At 43.0% G+C, this 24563-nt stretch overlaps 1 protein-coding gene across 1 annotated transcript in view; it reads left to right on the top strand.

Moving 5' to 3' along the window:
• Positions 1–24563, top strand: part of MGAT4D (MGAT4 family member D) — a 279960-nt gene that overhangs the window by 71121 nt on the left and 184276 nt on the right. Inside the window, exon 2 of the mRNA XM_069743979.1 lies at positions 21062–21223. Coding sequence (XP_069600080.1) covers positions 21062–21223 — 162 coding nt within the window. The remainder of the gene's footprint in view (positions 1–21061; positions 21224–24563) is intronic.

Below are 24563 nucleotides of genomic sequence, written 5' to 3'. Positions count from 1 at the left end.
ACTGTGAATTCCCACCAAATTTGCAAATGTCAGGTGTGTGATGTTTTTTTCCCCCCACTAGTTTCTGATACTGTAATCCAGTTCTGACGGTCAGACTGCCCCATGACACTTGCTGTTTTTTTTACACTACTTTCTTCATTAGATACTTTTGATGAATAGTCTGATATGTAGTTGATTAGGTGCGAGATTGTAGCTGCTCAGTAAAGGTACCGTCACACTCAGCAACTTTGTAACGAGAACGACAACAATCCGTGACGTTGCAGCGTCCTGGATAGTGATCTCGTTGTGTTTGACACGCAGCAGCGATCTGGATCCCGCTGTGCCATCGCTGGTCGGAGCTAGAAGTCCAGAACTTTATTTCGTCATCAGGTCGGCGTGTATCGTCGTGTTTGACATCAAAAGCAACGACGCCAGCAATGTTTTACATGGAGCTAACAACCAGCGAGAACGAGAAGTGAGTCGCCGTTACGTCACTGGATCGCTCCTGCATCGTTCTGGAGTTGCTGTGTTTCACGCCTCTACAGCGACCTAAATGGCGACGCTCTAGCGATCGGCTCGTTGTCTATATCGCTGCAGCGTCGCTGAGTGTGACGGTACCTTAAGGCAAAGTTCAGACCAATGTTGACCTCTTTGGACACATTCAGGCAAACTTCAGACTTGTTCATCTCTGCGCGCTCCTCCACATTTTGGATGGTATCATGAGCTGCTTGCCGTTTTTCCTGCAAAACAGAATAGTTCATGCTGTGCTCATGTAGACTTGCACATACACTAATGTAGGTCCATTACACTCACTAACTGTAAATACAGTCACCTGAACTTGACCTAATAATGATACGGTGACTTTGGTAGAATTATGGTGCCTTGTGTCTTGTAAAGAAGTGCAATTGACAATGAAAATACAGCTTCCAGTCTGAGCAAGAAAGTAATTGCCACTGCTGCCAGCATCGTTGTGTGAAAGGTGAGAAAGAGCCTAAGGAGTTCAAGTCGCGCACACAGACGTATATACTGCTGTGCCTATGAGCAGCTAAGTTGTAATATACCGTAATTGTAACTAGAATAACTGGTATAATGGAGGGTGGTGGGGTGGGATTGAGTACATAGTGTAACTGCATCCTAAGGCCATGGTCAAAACTTTTCTGGGCTAGTCTGCTCAACATAAAAAAATAATAAAAATATCTGAGATACACTGCTGAGGGAAGCCAGGCTGTTAACAGGCACCCTCTAAACAGGGCTGAAAGATTCTTTCTGCTGGGTGATCGGCTATGTGCACACGTTGCAGATTTGGGTGCAGAATTTTCTGCACAAAATCTGCATCTCCTGGCAGAAAACGCAGGTGCAGATTTGTTTTGTTTTTCTTGCGGATTTTGTGCTGATTTCATGCCTTTTTTACCCCTGTGGATTTCTCTAATGGAAGGGTGCATAAACGCTGCAGATCCGCACAAAAGAAGTGACATGCTCCTACTTTCAAGAAAAAGTGTATTGGATCTGTCCCTCCCTAAATGGCTCATGGGGCACCTACAATGTCCTGTCTCCCATCCTGGGACCTCTGAATCCTGTTTCCTTACAGGCAATTTGATCATATCGGGTAATACTGTCTTCTCCTTTCATTTTGAGTCTATAACATGGACAGACGGTCCATGTTAAATGTGTAGGGGGATTGGCTCATTAGTCATTGCATAGGTTATTTTGAGCTTTTGCCTTAAGGTACCTTCACACTGAACGATATCGCTAGCGATCCGTGACGTTGCAGCGTCCTGGCTAGCGATATTGTTGTGTTTGACACGCAGCAGCGATCAGGATCCTGCTGTGACATCGTTGGTCGGAGCAGAAAGTCCAGAACTTTATTTCGTCGCTGGACTCCCGCAGACATCGCTGAATCGGCGTGTGTAACGCCGATTCAGCGATGTCTTCACTGGTAACCAGGGTAAACATCGGGTTGCTAAGTGCAGGGCTGCGCTTAGTAACCCGATGTTTACCCTGGTTACCAGCGTAAACGTCAAAAAAAAAAAACACTACATACTTACATTCCGGTGTCTGTCCCCCGGCGCTGTGCTTCTCTGCACTGTGTAAGCGCCGGCCGGAAAGCAGAGCACAGCGGTGACGTCATTGCTGTGCTTTCCGGCTGGCGCTCACAGTCAGTGCAGAGAAGCACAGCGCCGGGGGACAGACACCGGAATGTAAGTATGTAGTGTTTTTTTTTTTTTAACGTTTACGCTGGTAACCAGGGTAAACATCGGGTTACTAAGCGCGGCCCTGCGCTTAGTAACCCGATGTTTACCCTGGTTACTAGGGGACTTCGCATAGTTGGTCCCTGGAGTCTGTGTGACAGCTCTCCAGCGACCACACAGCGACGCTGCAGCGATCGGGATCGTTGTCTAGATCGCTGCAGCGTTGCTAAATGTGACGGTACCTTTAGTCTTGGCACTTACTGGGTAAACTGTATTATGTTTTTGCCCCTCTTTCATCTAGACAGGATATTGTACACTTTTGCATATGTATTTATATATAAGTATTATTCTATATTGGGTTATATATTGAGGTCTATGCTATGCACTTGGGATGGCGACAGTTGTGCGGTCATTTTTAATTATGTTTTAATGTTGTGTATCAATAAAGTGGATTTTTTTTCATATTATTATAATTGCGGTGGTGTGCATTATTGAGTGGTATCCTTTTTTTTTCTCGTTGTTTCCATTAAAATGGAACATAGGGGCAAATCAGCACCCACAATATTTAGGCTTGTGACACCAGGCAAGCACAATAACGTGTCAGCATATAGTGGGAAATTTATTAAAACTCCATTGTGACCAAAAATTGGAAGCAGTGACCCAATTGACTGCTTTGTGTAAGCACTGCTGGTTGTGTAGCAAGCACTAGTCATTGTTAAGCTTGGCATCATAATTCTATACTACTCTAATAGAGAACAATAGTATATGACCAGAAAAGTGCTTAGGGCTTACACACCTCTTTATTGAAATGACACATTTAATCGGATCTGCAAAAGTTTGAAAACTGTCTTGTGTCCTATAAATGCTTTGCTCTGCATTTTGTTGCTAAACTTTGCCTGCAGCGCTGACATATAGGAACACCTGAATAATACAATACAGCACTTTGTCACTTTTCAGTGTGTACTCTATAGTTATTCACAGTAGCCATGACGTAAAGCAGAAAATGACTCACAACGCACCTTACTGAAGGGTCAGATTACCTACCTTCTAACATATCGGTGTTCACAGTAATATGTAGGATAACATGGACAGTGAACACACAAACCCAGTCATCTGACCTTTCTCTTAAACCTCTTCTCATGCTTCTATCATCACATGGCAAATAGAAGTCCACAGTGCGTGCATTCACACTCCTATCAATCATATTAAAGACCTTCGTTGTGACCTGCTGTCATTGCTGGACATCAATTCCCAGCTTTTAAAACTATCCACGAAGGAAGCAGTCCTTCACGTTAACAATTGAATATATGCTGAGAAAAGTTTTTGAACTTTAAACCGTCACCCCCAGATTTCACACCATAAACTTCATACATTACTATGTAGAGCTCTTCATAAAGCTGAAGACACAAAAGAGAATAGTAAAACCAAAAACACTCAGTTTGAAAAAAAAAACATGATCATACAGACTTGTTCACTGTGCAAGTAGCCCATGTGTTCCTGTTTCCATAATTGTTCTCTTGTGTCTACAAGACTGGGGAGTTCCACCACTCCTCTTGGGCTATCTGCACAAAAGCTGTTCTACCCTGTATGCACACATGGATTTTTCCTCTCTGAACCCTGTTCACACAGGTTATATACAGATGATCAGGTTTTTAAATACATCAGATAGGGATTGCATACATTAGTTAGGACTGCTCTGATAAGGGTATACCGTGAAGATTGGTAGAGCAGCTTAGTATACATTTTTTGCAAAAAACGTATCAACCAAATACCCTGTTTTTTACATCTTTTACTAGCACTTGCGGATTACTGCAACATTTTTTCAAACTGAGTGTTTTTGGTTTTACTATTCTCTTTTGTGTCTTCAGGTTTCTTGGTGGTGTGTGAACATGATCATACAGACTTGTTCACTGTGCAAGTAGCCCATGTGTTCCTGTCTCTTCATAAAGCTGCTGTTTCCTTTGGGAAACCGTGTGAGAATGGCTGTACAATCCTTTACGCAAGTTTCAACTCCATCTCAGAACTGCGATTCTCAATGCGTTCCCGAGCACCCCGATGCTCACTCAAGTGGCGCACGCTCGCTCATCACTAGTTGTCTCATCTTTTTAAATTGGTAAAATGACAAAGTTCTTGTAAAAGCAAACAACGTAGCAATTTACCGCTTATTAACCATCGGCTCCATTCTAAATAATTGAGATTTTTTAAAATTCTATTGCCTACTGCTCATTGCCTAGGTTATCTGCCACCTTTGCAGTCCATCAGTGGTGGCCTGTATCATGGGCAATGAGTGCAACGTTTACACTTTTCTATGGCGTTTATAAACGCCGCTCTGAAGCTGGCCAAATTACTGGACCTGGCAGGTTTCAGCAGCCCTGTACTCCTCCAAAACTGTAAAGGCAGCGGTGCCTCTGTATACAGAAGAGTGCAGAGTCCAGATCAGTGGTTCAGTAAGGCCGCTAGTGCAATCTGTCATTCAGTAGGAGGGCACCGACCCTGGCAAGCGGGAAGTCAGGAGGCAAGCGGAGTGGTGTACTCCCGAAGGTAGAAGACACGACAAACCCTTTAATCTTTCTTCACTGTCCGTGTCATCCGTGTGCTGTCCGCTTTTCTGTGGGGCTATAGTCCTCTCCATGCCTGTCACTTTTCTGACAGTCTGCATAAAAAAATTGGTCACCTGCTACTTTGGTGTGTTTTGTCAGAAAAAAACAAACATGCCCATTCATGTGAATGGGTCAGTGGGGAAAAGCCATCACACTGATTGCGTCCATGTTCTGTTTTCACTGACTGGTTACTACAAGAGACTTGAGAAATCTCCTGAAAACCGCATAAGAAACGAATCTGACTGATGAAAAAGAGGTGAAAGAAAAATAATTCACTGCTGTGTGAAAAAGCCTATGTTGGGAATTCACTTCGCAGTTGTCTTGTGACGTAAGATTGTGTCGTCAGTGGCCTCTTTGTAATGACCTTTAAAAATTCCATAATTTAAATGTATTTTTTTTCCGTTGTGGTTGTGTGTAGTGGTTGTGGTGTGTTAATCTATATTAAAACTGCAGGTATATTAAAACTACTGTGATTTGCTGTAGTTTTGAGGTAAAGTGATTGATTATGTGGTAATTACAGGTGAAACACGTAAAATAAAGGTTTTACCTGTAAATGTTGCACAGCCAATCACTAGCCTGTACGTTTTCAGCGATCCTCAGATGTGGCTTTCAGTGCATCTCAATCGATATATGAGACTTCAGCTTTAGAAAATATTAAAATATAAAAACGTCCAATGTTTCCCATCCGGTCTACTACATTAAACGCTGCAGGCTAATCAGGATTGCTGACCACACAAAACTAGCTACATATGACTAAAGATTCATGTAGCTAGTTTTGTGGGGTCAGCAATCCTGATTAGCATGCAACGTATAATGCAGCTGACCTTTCAATGTACCTAAATATGATGAATATAGCCACAGGTTCTTTAGAAAGTCTGCGGGTAGCACAGGACTCTGCTTTTTATTTCTTTCTTTACCTGAAAACAGAATTTAGAATTCAAGGCAGGTGGCAAAACAAATCGTATTCATCGGTTAAAGATTACACAGAACACATTTCTTTCATAACTCTTACTCCATTCTGCAGGTTTCCCATTCTGATGAAGACGTTCTGACTTTGTTGGCAGGGAATGCAGCCTTTTACGAGTAGCTTGGCAGAAAGTCGTGCTGATGTAACCTGATCACCCGAATAATAAAGCATTGTATGCATATCTCCAAATAATAAATGAATGGCAGTACCCTGCAAGTGCACATTGTGTCTTGTGTTTGGCATTGGGCCGATGTGACTGAAGGTGGATAAAATCTTCTCATACTATCAATCCTACATGTACTGACCAGACTATTGCATTCACAATCCATGTCAAAGACGCAATAGAAAAAAAATGTGGCCAAAATATAATTTTTATACAGCAACATCAAAGCCCCAAATTCTTGACAAAACCAAAGAAATAACTGACAAAATTCTTTCCACCTGCAGCTATCACTAGACGTGCCGAGACTTGTTTAACATTTTCTTTTAATAACTGTAATTTTTATAAAATTTTACAATCAGAAATAAAACAAAACAATCACAATTTAGTTTACAAATTAGAGGAATCAGAAAGAATGGGGTACAATTAGAATGAACTCAAAACATATTGTGCAATAGAACAGAAAAAGACTAAGTCCAACAGCAGTTCTAAATGATGTCAAGTTAAGATGACTCCATCCCCATACACCTATTACAATTCTTATAAAACTACAATACTAAATAAGACAGGGCATACACCCAGGGAAAGGAAGGGAAGAAGAGACCTGTTCAAAAACCAACATGCTCCTGATGTTTTGGGCCCTAAAATAGTCCCAGGGAGCCCAGACGGTCTCAAATCTGTCCAAACTTGCATTCAATAAGGCTGTCATATGCTCTATCCTTCGGATGTCTGCTGTTCTATGCAAAACCTTCTGATAAGAGAGTAGTCTGTCTCCAATGAAGGGCAATCAAACGTGCCTTTCTTACAAAGCCTCTCAAATTCTGTTGGTTGGGAGACCGTCAATGAGCCATATAGTGAAGACACCAGGTGTTTAATCTACATGAACTGACAGAACTCTCTATTAGTTACAGCAAATTTAGATTTTATAACCTCAAACGAGAGAACCTACAAGGTGTTTCCATCCACCAAATCTGCAAATCTAAATAATTCTGCCGAAATCTACGGGTGGACCATTGTCAGTTCCAAACTGTTTGGTATCAGAAGCTGGTACATAAAAGATATCATTGGGGGAGACCAACCCAAAACTGTATCTTTGGTAAACACTGCAACTGAAAATCCTCTTCATAGGCTAATGTCCCAGGAATTACTTGTCAATGTTACGGGGGCTGCAGAGGGGCTGATTTTACATGAAGCATTGTATTATATGAAACAGATTAAATGAAAGGGATCATCCATTACGTGAGCAACCCGTTCTGAATGACTCTGTTCCCCCTTATAAAATAGCAACGCCTTCTACTCACCTCCAGCATCATTTTACCGGTGTTGGCACTGGCTCTCCCAGGATTCGCGTGACGTGGGCTTCACTCTCCCCTCAAATTGGACTCCTGGAGGTAGTCGGAGCTGTAGCTGCTCTCATTTCCTCCAGATGTTAATTTCATCCATAGGAGAGTGAAGTCAGTGCTGATTGGCTGCAGTGATTGCGTGACATAACAATGTCACACTAGCCCTGGGAGAGCCATTGACACCGCTGCTGGATACAGAGCTGGCACCTGAGGGGAGTGGGAGGTGTTATTGTTTTACCCGTGGGAACGGGGATTAACCCCTTTCTGCCATTGGACGTACTATTCCGTCCATGTGGGGTGGGCCTCACTTCCCAAGGACGGAATAGTACGTCCAGCATGATCAGCCGCGTTCACGGGGGGAGCGCGGCCGATCGCGGCCGGGTGTCAGCTATGTGCCAGGAGCGGTCACAGACCACCCTCGGCACATTAACCCTCGGCACACTGCAATCAAACATGATCGCAGTGTTCCAGTGGTATAGGGAAGCATCGCGCAGGGAGGGGGCTCCCTGCGGGCTTCCCTGAGACCCTTGGAGCAACGCAATGTGATCGCGTTGCTCCGAGGGTCTCCTATCTTCCTCCAGCAGGCCCGGATCCAAAATGGCCGTGGGGCTGCATCCGGGTTTTGCAGGGAGGTGGCTTACAAGCGCCTGCTCAGAGCAGGCACCTGTAAGCCTGGAGCTGTGCACGTCAGTTCGCTGATCTGACACAGTGCACAGCAAAGTGTGAGATCAGCGATCTGTCACTTTACTGTAATGACCCCGACTGGGACAAAGTAAAAAAAAAAAAAAAATTCCATGTGTAAAAAAAAATAAAAAAATCCCTAAATAAATAATTTAAAAAAATATATATTGTTCCAATAAATACATTCCTTTATCTAAATTTAAAAAAAACAATAAAAGTACACATTTAGTATCTCCGCGTCCTTAACGACCCAACCTATAAAACTGTCCAACTAGTTAACCCCTTCAGTGAACACCGTAAAAAAAAAGGCAAAAAACAACGCTTTATCATACCGCCGAACAAAAAGTGGAATAACACGCAATCAAAAAGACAGATATAAATAACCACGGTACCACTGAAAACGTCATCTTGTCCCGCAAAAAACGAGCTGCCATACAGCATCATCAGCGAAAAACTAAAAAAGTTAGTCCTCAGAATAAAGCGATGCAGAAATAATAATTTTTTCTATAAAAGTTTTTATCGTATAAAAGCGCCAAAACATAAAAAAATATAAATGAGGTATCGCTGTAATCGTACTGACCCGAAGAATAAAACTGCTTTATCCATTTTACCAAACGCGGAACGGTATAAACGCCCCCCCAAAAAAATAAATTCATGAATAGCTGGTTTTTGGTCATTCTGCCTCACAAAAATCGGAATAAAAAGCAATGAAAAAATTTCACATGCCCGAAAATGTTACCAATAAAAACGTCAACTCGTCCCGCAAAAAAGAAGACCTCACATGACTCTGTGGACCAAAATATGGAAAAATTATAGCTCTCAAAATGTTGTAATGCAAAAAATATTTTTTTTGCAATAAAAAGCATCTTTTAGTGTGTGACTGCTGCCAATCATAAAAATCCGCTAGAAAACCCGCTATAAATAGTAAATCAAACACCCCTTCATCACCTCCTTAGGTAGGGAAAAATAAAAAAAATGTATTTCCATTTTCCCGTTAGGGTTGGAGCTAGGGTTGGGGCTAGGGTTAGGGCTAAAGTTAGGGTTAGGGTTAGGATTTGGATTACATTTACGGTTGGGATTAGGGTTAGGGGGGTGTCAGGGTTAGGGGTGTGGTTAGGGTTACCGTTGAGATTAGGGTTAGGGGTGTGTTTGGATTAGGGTTTCAGTTAGAATTGGGGGGGTTTCACTGTTTAGGCACATCAGGGGCTCTCCAAACGCGACATGGCGTCCGATCTCAATTCCAGCCAATTCTGCATTGAAAAAGTAAAACAGTGCTCCTTCCCTTCCGAGCTCTCCCATGCGCCCAAACAGGGGTTTACCCCAACATATGGGGTATCAGCATACTCAGGACACATTGGACAACAACATTGGGGTCCAATTTCTCCTGTTACCCTTGGGAAAATACAAAACTGTGGGCTAAAAAATAATTTTTGTGGGAAAAAAATAATTTTTTATTTTCACGGCTCTCCATTATAAACTGTACTGAAACACTTGGGGGTTCAAAGTTATCAAAACACATCTAGATAAGTTCCTTGGGGGGTCTAATTTCCAATATGGGGTCACTTGTGGGGGGTTTCTACTGTTTAGCTACATTAGGGGCTCTGCAAACGCAATGTGACGCCTGCAGACCATTCCATCTAAGTCTGCATTCCAAACGGCGCTCCTTCCCTTCCGAGCTCTCCCATGCGCCCAAACGGTGGTCCCCCACCCACATATGGGGTATCAGCGTACTCGGGAAAAATTGGACAACAACTTTTGGGGCCAATTTCTCCTGCTACCCTTGGGAAAATACAAAACTGGAGGCTAAAAAATAATTTTTGTGGGAATAAAAAAGAATTTTTATTTTCACGGCTCTGCACTATAAACTTCTGTGAAGCATTTGGTGGGTCAAAGTGCTCACCACACATCTAGATAAGTTCCTTAGGGTGTCTACTTTCCAAAATGGGGTCACTTGTGGGGGGTTTCAATGTTTAGGCACATCAGTGGCTCTCCAAACACAACATGGCGTCCCATCTCAATTCCAGTCAATTTTGCATTGAAAAGTCAAATGGCGCTCCTTCCCTTCAGAGCTCTGCCAAGCACCCAAATAGTGATTTACCCCCACATATGGGGTATCAGCGTACTCACGACAAATTGTACAACAACTTTCGGGGTCCAATTTCTTCTCTTACCCATGGGAAAATAAAAAATTGGGGGCGAAAAGATCATTTTTGTGAAAAAATATGATTTTTTATTTTTACAGATCTTCATTATAAACTTCTAGATAAGTTCCTTAAGGGGTCTACTTTTCAAAATGGGGGGGTCACTTGGGGGTTTCAATGTTTAGGCACATCATGGGCTCTCCAGATGCAACATGGCGTCCCATCTCCATTCCAGTCATTTTTGCATTGAAAAGTCAAATGGCGCTCCTTCGCTTCCGAGCTCTGCCATGTGCCCAAACAGTGGTTTACCCCCACATATGGGGTATCGGTGTACTCAAGACAAATTGTACAACACATTTTGGGGTCCATTTTCTCCTGTTACCCTTGGTAAAATAAAACAAATTGGAGCTGAAGTAAATTTATTGTGAAAAAAAAGTTAAATGTTCATTTTTATTTAAACATTCCCAAAATTCCTGTGAAACACCTGAAGGGTTAATAAACTTCATGAATGTGATTTTGAGCACCTTGAGGGGTGCAGTTTTTAGAATGGTGTCACACTTGGGTATTTTCAATCATATAGACCCCTCAAAATGACTTCAAATGAGATGTGGTTTCTTAAAAAAAAAAATGGTGTTGTAAAAATGAGAAATTGCTGGTCAACTTTTAACCCTTATAACTCCCTAACAAAAAAAAAATTTTGGTTCCAAAATTGTGCTGATGTAAAATAGACATGTGGGAAATGTTACTTATTAAGTATTTTGTGTGACATATCTCTGTGATTTATTTGCATAAAAATTCAAATTTGGATAATTGCGACATTTTCAAAATTTTTGCCAAATTTCCGTTTTTTTCACAAATAAACGCAGGTAATATAAATTTTTTTTATCACTATCATGAAGTACAATATGTCACGTGAAAACATTGTCAGAATCACCGGGATCCGTTTAAGCGTTCCAGAGTTATAACCTCATAAAGGGACAGTGGTCAGAATTGTAAAAATTGGCCCGTTCATTAACGTGCAAACCACCCTTGGGAGTAAAGGGGTTAAGAAGGAATTTTTCGAGTAGTGGTCACCCCTTTAATAATAACCAGAGTGTGAGATACTTTTTGGAATTTTAATCCATCCTGGCTAAAATTGGAATGTTGTTAACTAGGTAACAACCATGATGACATTTGTATGACCTGCCAGGGCATATAAACAAAGTTTCTGATGAGATAACTCTAAAACACATTGTAGGCAAGCAAGGAAAACACAACTATAGCGAATATCCAATCCTTCAAAGATGGTATGTTCTCCCCTAGTTTGCGTGGGTTTCCTCCAGGTACTCGGGTTTCGTCACAAACTCCAAAGACATTCTGGTAGGGAATTTATTTTGTGAAACCCAGTGAGAACAAAATGATGTCAGTATCTGTAAAGCGCCGCGGAATATGTTGGTGCTATATGTAAGCAAAATAATTAGAGATGAGTAAAAAGATTCACAATACCCAATTTAATCCCAACATAATGTTGTGCATCACGGGGTTAAGAAAGTTACAGAGAAGCCCAGAAGAGACGAGGATATCGGCCACAGAAGTGAAGTTCGCATTCAACAAGGGACTAGACCAGAAGTCTGAGCTGGCTACCACAAATCTTTTTGCTCACCTCTAATAATAACACCTAATATGATTATTATTAAGATATAGTATTATATTCTGAAAGTCTACACCCTCAAGTCCAAAATGGGAACATGTGGATCTTTTTATATTGTGAAAAACTGGCTGATTGAAATACTATGGGCCCGATTCAATAAGGTGTTTTCGGCAGAATTCTGATGTAAAACACCTTTTCTAAAATTTTTGCAGAACAAAAAAATTAGCAACGATTTTGCGACTTTTGCTTCTTTTTATGCCAGTCCTGGCATTACTTTCCTTTCCTAGCAGGATGTGATTTGGTGAACCAACACAGTTGTCATACACGAGTATGTGTATATCTGCAATCTATAGGCTCACCATGTACGACAGGGGTGTCAAACTGCATTCCTGGAGGGCTGCAAACAGGTCATGTTTTCAGGATTTCCTTGTACTGCACAGGTGATAATTTAATCACCAACTCATTATTTGTGTAGGTGATTAAATTATCACCTGTGCAGTACAAGGAAATCCTGAAAAGATGACCTGTTTGCAGCCCTCCAGGAATGCAGTTTGATACCCCTGATGTACGACACTGCTGGTCTACTCTAGTACTACTACCTTTGTCATCCATTATAGGCTATATGTAACTAAGGATACATTTGTTTTAAGAATAAAGGAAACATTTCTAAAGACATTGTCAAAGGGGCTCTACCTAAATTAAATTTCTTGTAAAAGGTAAGATCCAGGTAAAGTAGTTATGGTAATTGCTCACATTGCACTCCCCTTATTTATGGAATTGGACCTCCAATTTAAGATAAAATTTGTTTTTTGGAAAGTTTTTTTTCTGTTTGCTGAAACCTAATGCAGTGTGAAGCATTTCTGGTTGGGAGGATATCTCTAGAGTACTATATACGGCCAGGCAGAAAACATTAGCTGGACACTAATGAGCTCTTCTCACAGAGGATTACATTGAAACCATTATGTTTATGGATTGCTGTAATGGGAAACTGGAAGGCACTTAACACTGTGTGTGTGTCCCACCGTTCTTTTCATATTCAGAAGTCAGATTTTTCAATTGCAATTGTTTGGTTCCTTTAAAATCTATTTAAAAAAATTGCCTAAAATTATCGTCATGAGGTCAGATGTTTAGCATATAAGAACGTGCACTATACACATGCAAGAGAGTGCGAAACTGAATGGTTGCTTAGAATTTACAGCTTTCAATCATTGTGAGCGGTTTGTATTAACAGCTAAAAGCGCACATGATCGTCTACATTGATTGGGGCAGCACATCCTTTCTTTATACAAGAAGATAAGCTGCCGACAAATTTTTACGATTTTATTGTCTATTGTCTATTGTTAGATCTAAGGGCTGTTCGTTTCTGATTATTGCCCGGTGTAAACAGTCATACAATCGATCAGTCCCTCCTGTAAAAGGCATTAAAGGGAAAGTAATCAGACAATGACCTACCATTTAAGAAATGTAGTTTTGTTATCTGTGATCCGCATTGTACTTTGTTTTAAACTGTTTAACCATTTCAAGACAAGGATATTTTCCCCCATTCCTAACTAGGCTCATTTTCATTTTCTTTTTTTAATAGTTTAAAAACCGCTGTTTTTTTCTCATTTGGGTATTCAAACAGTTTGTGCAGCTTTTTTGTGATATGCAAGGCCTAATTTTTTTCTACAGCCCTACATTTCTAAACCATAGCCCTTATCCTACTTGTTTGAACAGTCATTGTCACTGTAGATTATGCCAGATCTCTTGAACAAGATATAATATATATTTATTTATTTCACTCTCTTATATGACGCCATTTATTCCACAGCACTTTACAGACATCATCACTATCACTATTGGGGCTCACAATCTAAATTCCCTATCAGTATGTCTTTGGAATGCGGGAGGAAACCGAAGAACCTGGAGGAAACCCACACAAACACGGGGAGAACATACAAACTCCTTGCAGATGTTATCCTTGGTGGGATTTGAACCCAGGACCCCAGCACTGCAAGACTGTAGTGCTAACCACTGAGCCACCGCACATCCAAATATTATACACTCATGTACTTAGCAAAATTTCTAAAACTGAACACAAGGTTTTTAGTTAACATTTTGATCAGTTTAGCGAACCTCTCAGTGGTTAGGCATAGCCCTGTTTGGTGAATACCACCACTGCAACATCCCACCAGCATGGGGAGTGACCCAGGTAAAACACATCACCCATGCTGCCAAGCAAAGCCTTTCTCCGGCTTTGGGTCACACCAAACTCACCTTCTATATGATCTAAAACAAAAAGCTGAGAACTTTGCTTACAATTTTGCTAGTCTTATGGGCCACCCGTGATCCAGTTTCAGGAAATATACTCCAGTAATGGGCTTTAGTACATTTTGGCTATTACTTAGACCACTGGCAGACGCACATAGGAAAGGGTCGCTGTGCAAGAACAGTATATGAGCCCTTCCCAGCCCAATAGCTCATCTTAATGCACAACTCCACCTGCTTTGGAGGTGGAAATGGCCCCCTATGTGGCTGCACAAGTTTCACCAATTGAATGCCTGCCCCTGACTTACACTCCTGTTTGTGGTGCCTTTATTGGTCCACTCTCCTATCTACACACTCTGCCTACTTTCAGAAACATGTCTGTGCTGGTATCGGCAGGGCCGGCGTCAGCACCCGGCACAGCGCGCAAATGCCGGGGCCCTGGGGAGAGGGGGGGGGCCCACTCATGCTGTCATAGATACAGCTGGGAGAGCAGAGCAGGAGATAACATGCTCTCTCCCCCCACAAAGTCACTGCTGGCTGCGTTCTCTTAACCCCTATGTGCCAGCTCTGACACAAGGATCTTCTCACTCAGTCAGTGCAGCCAGGCAGGCACACACAGGGGTTAACAGAAGGCAGCCAGTGTGACATTGTGGGCGGAGAGAGCACGTTCTCTGCTCTCCCCCCTGGGTGGCTGCAGACAGTGCTGAAGTTTATCAGGCAGATTCCGGAGCTCCGTCCTACTAGTGCCTGAGTGAGTGCTATGGTATCCAGCAGTGGTTGCAATTGTGGCTCAGTCTGCTGCTGTCTTTCTCCACTGCCTAAAAATGTGGGTGATGTCTGGAGGAGCAGCTGGTGGGGTGCAGCCTGTAGCCGCCCAGCTCACCCAGAATACATGCATGCTGCACCAAACCTGCACCAGTGGGGTAGGAAGAAGCTTAACCCCTTCCCATCTGTATGAAGGTTATTGCTGAACCTTAAAGATAACAATCCGACCCGCATAAATGGGGTTAACCAGATGCCAAGAGGAAGGGGAGCTGCTGCCATGGATAAATCTGAGCTGTGGGCTGTAGGTTGGGGCCCCGTGGCCCCAGGCTGGTGACTGGAGGGACTCTGCCCAGTGCTGGCATGTGGGTGATTTCTGCCCCGGAGTCTCAGCTTCTCTCCTCCAGGTCACACTGTGCAGTCACAGCAACATTGGTTGTCTCTGTCCAGGTCCCAGCAGCTGCCACTGCTCCCACCAAGGACATGGCATCACTTAACCCTTCCCCTGCAGCCACCGGCAACAAATCCACATTATTCCTTGATTAAATCAGGTTCCAACCCAATAGAGGAGCAGACATTTCCTGCTGCCATTAGGGTCCGGGAGGGGGTGACATTGGCTGCCCTGCTACTCTGTAGTGGGGGGTGACAAGTGTAACATGGGGTAACGATGAAGGAGAAATGCACAGGATAATAGTGAGAGCGACAGAGGGCAGTGTATGGTATGGAGCAGTCAGGGGGTGGGCTGCAGGATCCCCCCCATACTGTATATGACTGCTCAGGACAGGGAGGCGTTTAATGAGCTTCTAATGACAGGGCACTAATTGGGTCATTAGGGTTTGTGGAAAGGATTCAGCATCAGGTCCCTCATTAATGCCCGAGCCGCCTGTTACTTTGTAGCACAGATCTGTTGGGGCCGCAAAACCAAACGTTTATGTGGAAAAGTCTTTGTTTCATAGAAAAACTCAAAACAGAAAAGCACCTCTCCTGTATATATACACTGCACAGCACCTTTCCTCCTGTATATATACACTGCAGAATCTACAATAGCTGTCACTCATGTAAGAAGTGAAATCTGGCATTGTACTATACATTTCTCTGCCGTATTTGTGCATCATAAATCGGGGTATGTGTTAAAGGGGTGGGCCCACTGAGACTCTTTTGCCCGGGGCCCTCGAAAACCTGGAGCCGGCCCTGGGTATCGGTGTCAAAAGTTACATTTTAAACACACAAATGTTCTACTTTTCTACTTTTGTGTACCATTTTTAGTATAAACCAGAATGATAAATTCCCAATCCTAAAGCCTTTTTTTATTTTTTTTCTTGTAAATATACAATGCTGTAACCTTCACATTCTAATCAAAACATCCTTTGTTATATAAATGGCTGGCCCTCCTTGGGGAATGCATGATGCAGAAAACGCAACCAAAAATGTGTGATGTTTACTCTTCTCAGGTGTTATGGTCTCTGTAAATTGATTGATCCAAGCCGTTCAACAACTGCTGATAGACTGCATGAAAATCGATTGTCACTCATTTACTGGCCTGATAGACTGCCCAACAAGCATTCCACATGGACAGAACAATCTTTCTGTTCCCATAGAATGCCATGTTATTTGCTGCACCTCATCCCCCTTAAACAAGATGATGTGCCTGTAAATCTGATTTGTTATGCCAGCTTAAAAATCATTGCATGCAGCGAACGAACATTCTGCCCATTTGTTGGGTGTTTTCTGGCCTGTTTAGACTAGCTACTACTAACAAGTGTTCCTATAATCACTCATTACCAGCTTATTGTCTCAACTAAATGGGTCATTAAGAAGAACATGCTCCATTATTTGTGTGCAGTGTTCCTTTAAGGCAGGTAGAGGAAACATTGGGATAAATTACTAAAAATGGATTGATAGATAGATATACGCCTCAACATTGAAACAGCAACAGTAGGAAGGAAAAGGCATAGATTTCCAGAATTCACAGGATTGATAGACATGTTAATGGTATGCAAATTATACAAAACTAGAAACAAAGCATTCCAAACATCTTAACGTATTCAATATAAATTATTAGCACCATACAAGCACATACATGCCTCGGTTGCTGTCAGTGCTGGTATTAATGGTTGTCTGAGGAATATTCGGCTACACTGCTGGCAGATCCCTTTATAATTGCTGATCAATGACATTTCAGGTGTGCTTGATGAGAGACAAGTCTGGAGGCTTTGCAGGCCATGGTAGCTCATTTACTCCATGCAGTCTGCTTGCAGTAGAACAAGCAACATTACTTGGAGCTCTTATGTTGTAAAAATGGCTCCTGGGACACTTTGGCTATAGGGCCGTACCACTAGTTCTATGACCAAGTCATTGTAACACTGAGCTGTTAGTGTACCTGGAGCGAATAATAGAAGGGTGTGGCTACAATACATTATGCCATCCTACAAAATAATCCCGGGAGTAAGACTGGTGTAACATTCCCTTATGAAGGCATGTTCATTGCATTGCCGACATAGTCTTGGTGTGTAATGATCCATTCTGCACTGTAATTTAAATTATACAAAAGTCACATCCCAAACATAAAGCCTCAAAAGCCTAAGGCCATGTTCACACGTTCCTGATTTCCCTGCTGTTTTTTCTGCACTAAAAACCGCAGCTCTTGGCAGAAAACGCAGGTGCGTTTTTTGGTGCTTTTTGGTGCGTTTTTTGATGCGTTTTTTGATGCGGTTTTTAGTGCAGTTTTTTATGCAGTTTTCTCTGCAGAGTCTGTGTATTTTCTAGGAAGTTTTTTTAGGGTTAAAATGGCTGAAAATACCCTAACCCTACCCCTAACCCTACCCCAAACCCTACCCCTAACCCTACCCCTAACCCTAGCCCTAACCCTACCCCTACCCCTAACCCTACCCCTAAGTCTAACCCTACCCCTAACCCTACCCCTAACCCTAACCCTACCCCTAACCCTACCCCTAACCCTAACCCTAGTTCTAACTGTAGTGGGGAAAAAAAAAATCCTTTATTTTATTATTGTTACTACCTATGGGGGTGATAAAGGGGGGGGGGCATTTACCTTTTTTTATTTTGATCACTGTGAGGTTATCACAGTGATCAAAATGTGCCTGGAACGAATCTGCCGGCCGGCAGATTCGGCGGGCGCACTGCGCATGCGCCCGCCATTTTGGAAGATGGCGGTGCCCAGGGAGAAGACGGCCGGACGGACACCGGGAGGCCCGGTAAGTATAAGGGGGGGAGATTAGGGCACGGGGGGGGGGGGGGCGTCGGAGCACGGGGGTGGCATCGGAGCATGGGGGGTGGGATTGGGGCACGGGGGGCAGCCACACTCCGCCCACGCACTTCCTGCTGCAGCGGTTCTGCACCACAAACCGCAGAAAACCCGCAGATATTTTTTTCGTCTGCGGGTTTTACTGCGGGTTTGACCTCACAATGGAGGTCAATGGGTGCAGAACCACTGCAGTTCCGCAAAAAGAAGTGACATGGTACTTCTTTTTTACCGCAGCTATTCAGCGTGGCTTTTTTCGGGATTTTCCGCAATGTGGGCACAGCAGTTCCTGTTTTCCATAGGGTACATTGTAATGTACCCTGCATGGAAAACAGCTGCGGACCCGCAGCGGCAAAATCGCGGCGGTTCCGCATTAAAAAAAGGATTGTGTGAACATGGCCTAAAGCCTGTCTCCATAAACCATCAGTAGGCATTTACATTACATTGAGCTGCATGCCAGATGTGCATCTAGAGGTGTTACATTGACCTCACGTGAAAGTGTCCTAGGAGCTGTTTCTCAACATTACGTCTCATATCTCCAGACTTGCCTCCCAGCGAACACATCTACAATATCATTGGTAGGCAATTGCAAAGGGAGCTGCCAGCAGCGGATCTTGATAACTTGTATGCCCAAGTGCATTCAGCGTTGCAGAACATTCCTCAGACAACCATTAAGAACCTCATTTATGGCATTCCAAAAACATGGAAGTGCGTATATTTCTGCATGTGGAGCTCATACTCTGTGCTAACTTAACATCAAGGAGAAGTGTGGAAACCACACAAAAACACGTCCAAAATAGGGTATAATATTACTATGAAAAAATCTTTATTGATACAAAAATACATAAATATAAATACAGTAAAAGAGAACATATAAACAGATCCCTGGACTACAATGGTACAAGCAGAAAAAGTGGTGGCGACCGCTGCAACAGATCGCCACTGTACCGAAGAGGACGCACAGACCGGAAACCCGGATACAATGGTATAAATATATACTGGTGACTAGACCCATAGAAAAACTACCTGTCTGGATGGTAAATATATATAGCAACTGACTAACAAATGAGCAGCATATGCAGCAAATAAGATCACACCTAAAACTATATACCACAGTGGGTTATTTATAGTGCTGCATTAAATGGTAAATACCTGCAGAACCTGCACACAATAGAGCAAAAAAGCAACCCATGCAACAAAAGAAGTCAGAAATAAGACTATAAGCCACCCTAGATCATTGTAATCCTACATGGATTAGGCAGGGCCACATTAGCAGTGTTGCTAAACAACTCACCGGCAGAGGGAGAAGTCACCCTCTAAAAGACGATGTATGAGCACCCTTGTGTTAACATGATCATGCCAATAGCTGCATGTCAAAGGTATAACCAGACAAAGCTGCCATGTGCGCAGCTAAAAATTACCTGAACGTGGGGGCATACCAAGTGGCCGGGTCCGGTGTGCACGTCCGCCCGACGCGCGTTTCGGAGCGGAAGCTTCTTCGTCAGGAGGAGCTTCCGCTCCGAAACGCGCGTCGGGCGGACGTGCACACCGGACCCGGCCACTTGGTATGCCCCCACGTTCAGGTAATTTTTAGCTGCGCACATGGCAGCTTTGTCTGGTTATACCTTTGACATGCAGCTATTGGCATGATCATGTTAACACAAGGGTGCTCATACATCGTCTTTTAGAGGGTGACTTCTCCCTCTGCCGGTGAGTTGTTTAGCAACACTGCTAATGTGGCCCTGCCTAATCCATGTAGGATTACAATGATCTAGGGTGGCTTATAGTCTTATTTCTGACTTCTTTTGTTGCATGGGTTGCTTTTTTGCTCTATTGTGTGCAGGTTCTGCAGGTATTTACCATTTAATGCAGCACTATAAATAACCCACTGTGGTATATAGTTTTAGGTGTGATCTTATTTGCTGCATATGCTGCTCATTTGTTAGTCAGTTGCTATATATATTTACCATCCAGACAGGTAGTTTTTCTATGGGTCTAGTCACCAGTATATATTTATACCATTGTATCCGGGTTTCCGGTCTGTGCGTCCTCTTCGGTACAGTGGCGATCTGTTGCAGCGGTCGCCACCACTTTTTCTGCTTGTACCATTGTAGTCCAGGGATCTGTTTATATGTTCTCTTTTACTGTATTTATATTTATGTATTTTTGTATCAATAAAGATTTTTTCATAGTAATATTATACCCTATTTTGGTCGTGTTTTTGTGTGGTTTCCACACTTCTCCTTGATGTTTAGTTTCTCAGCGACTGGGTGCATATTCATCCAATACTTCGACAACGTAGTTATTACATTGGTAACATTTTGTGATGTTGTTGTTTAATATCTTTATCATTCTGTGCTAACTTAATCAAGATGTTTTTGAAAATCTTCTGTGTATTTTTTATCATTTTCATATTCTGAACACGATGCGGCGATTTTAATAATTCCCTGACTTTTCCTTTTTTGGTGTTGCAGTTACTGCGTGTGGTGCTCATAGTTGACCGGGACGCATCCTGATGTTTTGAAAATGTTGTTTCCATTTTTTTCATCATTTGCATATCATTATCATGTCTATCATTCATGTGAATTCCATATTCCACAACACTTTTCCTCTTGATGTTGATAGATATAATAACTCTCTCAGGTGGCCACATGGTGCTCAAACTTTTTATATCATAAGCGGAATACTGTTTATTTCCACTGGTTTCAAAGTACCGAAACAACTATCGTCTACTGATTCTTTCAGCTTGGCGTACACGGCCTGAGCAGTAAGAGAGAGATTCTGACTTTTCTCTCCAGCTCCAACACAACCCACTCTGCCCATCTTACCCAGCAGCCTGACCAGTGAGCACTTGGGCTGGTTCTAGTCACTTCTGTCCAGGTGGACCTGTAACAATAGGAATTAACCCTAGCCTACCTGGCAGATGTGTGTGTATTTTAATAACAGTACTGTTTTTCTTATTCTTTGACTTATTGAGAAGAAGTAAATTCTTTGCTACGTTCTGAAAAAATGTTTTCAAATCTGTAACAAAAAAAGACCTAGTAGTAATATTTCTGTAACATTTGATTTGTTTATTGAGATTCCTCCTCTTCTTTTCCAGAATATGGAATGGATTCATATGAAAAGCAGTTTTTAGATTTGCAACAAAGACTCTTCCTCGCAGAACAAGAAAATCAGAAGCGATCTCGAGATCTAAGCGCCGTTCTAGATGAGCTTAAACGGGCAGTGGCAGAGAAGAGAAACGCATTTGAAAATCATACAGGTATTGATACAGTGATGACTCGGAAATGGTGATTTTCCTCCTAAACAATATCCGATAAAATACACTAAAGTATGTTGGTTATGTGACGCCCGAGAGACCGGGGTACCCAGCACCGGACCAATGGGGTCTGTCTCTTGAGGGGGATGTCACGGGTGGCTTGACCCGGTGCTGTGGCCTCAGGTAATGCACAGTGTAAAGGGTATCGTGAGGGAACAGGCACTTACTTGATCAGCAGCAGGTTCTCCCAGCGGTGATGATCCCAATCCTGGATAGATGGCTATTGTCCAAATGAAAGACTGAGGCACTGAAACGTTTAACCAGTTTACTTTAACAAAAAAGGATTTACAACCAGTCCTGTCACCGGAGTCTGTATGGGAACTCTGAGTTACTTTGACCCTGCCGGGGTCTTCGCCTCTTATTGTACGCAATATCTGTGTGGCCCTGCTGCTGTATGTGAACTGGCTGCCGGCCCAATCTGTCCCCTCCGGGTCCTGGTTCGACGGGCAACCCGAGTCCTTTTATCGGCTTACCCCCTCCGGGAGTACCGCTGAACTCTGTGTCTGTTGCTGCGTCCGACCCTAGTGAAGCTGATATCACCTCACGTTTTTCCGGGTGCTGTATTATATGTAATGAATACAGCCACGGATCCGGTATCCGTCTTTGCGCCTGTTCTGGGTAGTGATTAATGCTACCCGGTTCTCACAATGTCCTTTTTCTCTATCCCTCTTCTTCTCAGGCCGGTGATTTGGGCCTGGAAACCGTCATAGGGCTGTTAGAAATTCAGCTGTATGACCTCTCACTTTCAGCTCCTTAGCCCAACTGCCATTTCTTCTCTCAGACCAGAATGGATCAAGGGGAGTCTCTGGAGCTCCCCCTTCTGGCCGGAGGTGGTAGTGCAGTCTTGCTATTTTAGTATTTGTATTCAGTGTCAGTAACTATATTTGTGGCAAATACCTCTAGGGGTGCCACATTCCCCCTTAGTTAAGAACAGTACTCCGGGACCGTGGGACGATAACATTTTGAAATAACAATCAATATGTACAGAGTCTTAAAAATGAAAAGTTACAAAAACCACTCAAGGAAACAAAAATAGAGTTCTGTAAAAAGTCACTTCAAATAGCGTCCATTAATACAGTTCTATCCTTGAAGGTACTAGGAAAGGCACTGCACTTTGTGTCCAAGAATTTAGTTCCATTTTTCCAACGGAGTTATCAATATAACGTCTAAAGAAAGTTCAAAAAGAGCAAAAAGCAAAGTTCAAAAAGCAGTCTTTCCGGAGCTTTGATTTAGTGCCTCCGGGCTGATAAAAAGTTCAAGAATATGCAAGAAGTTCATACAGACAAGTCTCTGTAGGCACTGGGCTTAAACGCTGCAGAATAATAACAATGACTATAGTTTTATAGTTGGTAATCTGCATACCTGGCCGGTAATTGACCCTGGGTACTACGCTGTGATCTACGTAACAGCGGTATCTCTCCATGTGGTGTACTACTGTCTACTGCGGATGTAGTATCTGCCCGCTCTGCTAAAGATAATTCCATGACTATGGAGTTGGCAAGTCCACCGTGAATGGGATTACTCTGATCAGGAATTTGTTCTTCCTGGCCTGGAACCTCCTGTAGTACGGGGTCAGCCTCTTCCTGTCTTGGGACTTCTGGTATTGGGTTCGGTGTTGGGTAAAAGGCCACCATGGGAACCACTACTGCACCATGGTATGTTAGTAGGGTTTTGGGAAAGTCTCCTATACAGGTGTGATACATTTCCTCTTCTTTTTCCTTTACTGGTTGGACCTGCATGGGTTGAATAACTTCTGGTTCTGGCTGGACAACTTCTGTCTCTTTCAATGCTTCCGGACATAATTTAAGATTGTCTCTTGACACTAGTACAGATGATAAGCCCCCGTTTTTGCTAATGAGACACATTTTAGGATTATCCATTCTTGTTGGTAAAACTGTGTAGGGTACGGCTTCCCACTGATTGTCTAGTTTATTGGTTCGACGATTTCTCTTGAGCACTTGGTCACCCGGTCTTAATGGGGTCGCTAGAGCATTCTGGTTGAAAGTTCGCTCTTGTCTTTCTCTAGTTTGCTGAAGGCTTCTTTCCACACTCTCTTGCACTTGGCGATACTGCTTTTGCCGTATGATATCCCAATTGGAGTCTTGGACTTCTGCGTCTGGTTTCAGAATTCCCATTTCTAGATCGATTGGTAATTGACCGGGTCTTGCACGCATAAGGTAAGCTGGGGTGCAATTGGTGGAACTCACCGGGACATGATTATACAGATCCACCAAGTCAAGCAATTTCTCTGGCCATTGATTCCTTTCTGCCTCAGGTAAAGTCTTTAGTAGTTCTATTACAATATGGTTCATCTTCTCGCATAAGCCGTTTGTTTGTGGATGATAGGCCGCCGTCCGGATCTTTTTGCAACCATACATATTACAGAATTCTCTGAAGATCTCTGATTCAAAGGCTGTACCTTGGTCGGTGAGAACCTGTTCCGGATATCCATGGGGTCTACAAAAGTATGTTTGGAACGCTTTGGCTGCTGTTTTTGCTGTCAGATCTTTTACGGGTACTACTACCAAGAAGCGTGAATAATGGTCCACGATGGTCAAGGCATAGACATAGCCGGACCGGCTTGGTGTCAACTTCACGTGGTCTATGGCTACAAGTTCAAGTGGTTGTTTGGTGATTATGGGCTGCAGTGGTGCTCTTTGGTTCTTTTGATCGTTTCTTCTGAGGTTGCACGGGCCACAGTTTCTGCACCACTGTTCGATTGATTTTCTCATCCCGACCCAATAAAATCTTTCTCTTAGAAGTATTTCTAACTTTTTCCAACCGAAGTGACCAGCACCATTATGGTAAGCTTCGAGGACCATCTTCACATCTTGTTTAGGCACGATAATCTGCCAAACCAATTCATGTGTTTTCGGATTGGTGTACCTTCTACAGAGCTTCCCTTGATACAGGAACATTTTGCCTCTCTCTTTCCAGAGTTGATGCGTCTCTTATGGGGCATCCTCATCGGGATATGCACTTTGCTCAGTCAGCAGTTCCTTCACCAACTTCACAGCCGGATTGCTGTCTTGGGTGTCAGCCCATCTATGGTGTGCTAACGGATTAAAATTCACCTCTTGTTCTTTCTGATAGGTACTTGACTGATGATGTTTTGCCTTGGGATGATGGAAGGCTGGTAGTTCAATTTCTTCAAGCTCCCCCGTTTCTTCTTCTACATCTCTCAAGTGTGGCATCCGGGATAGGGCATCGGCATTTCCATTCTTGCGACCTGCTCGATACTTGATCTTGAAGTTGTAATTAGATAACCGGGCTATCCATCGCT

The sequence above is a fragment of the Ranitomeya imitator genome, chromosome 1 (genome assembly GCF_032444005.1).
Source record: "Ranitomeya imitator isolate aRanImi1 chromosome 1, aRanImi1.pri, whole genome shotgun sequence".
Classification (NCBI taxonomy): Eukaryota; Metazoa; Chordata; class Amphibia; order Anura; family Dendrobatidae; genus Ranitomeya; species Ranitomeya imitator.
The sequence above is the reverse complement of the archived record's forward strand: the minus strand, read 5'-3'. Positions and strand labels throughout refer to the sequence as shown.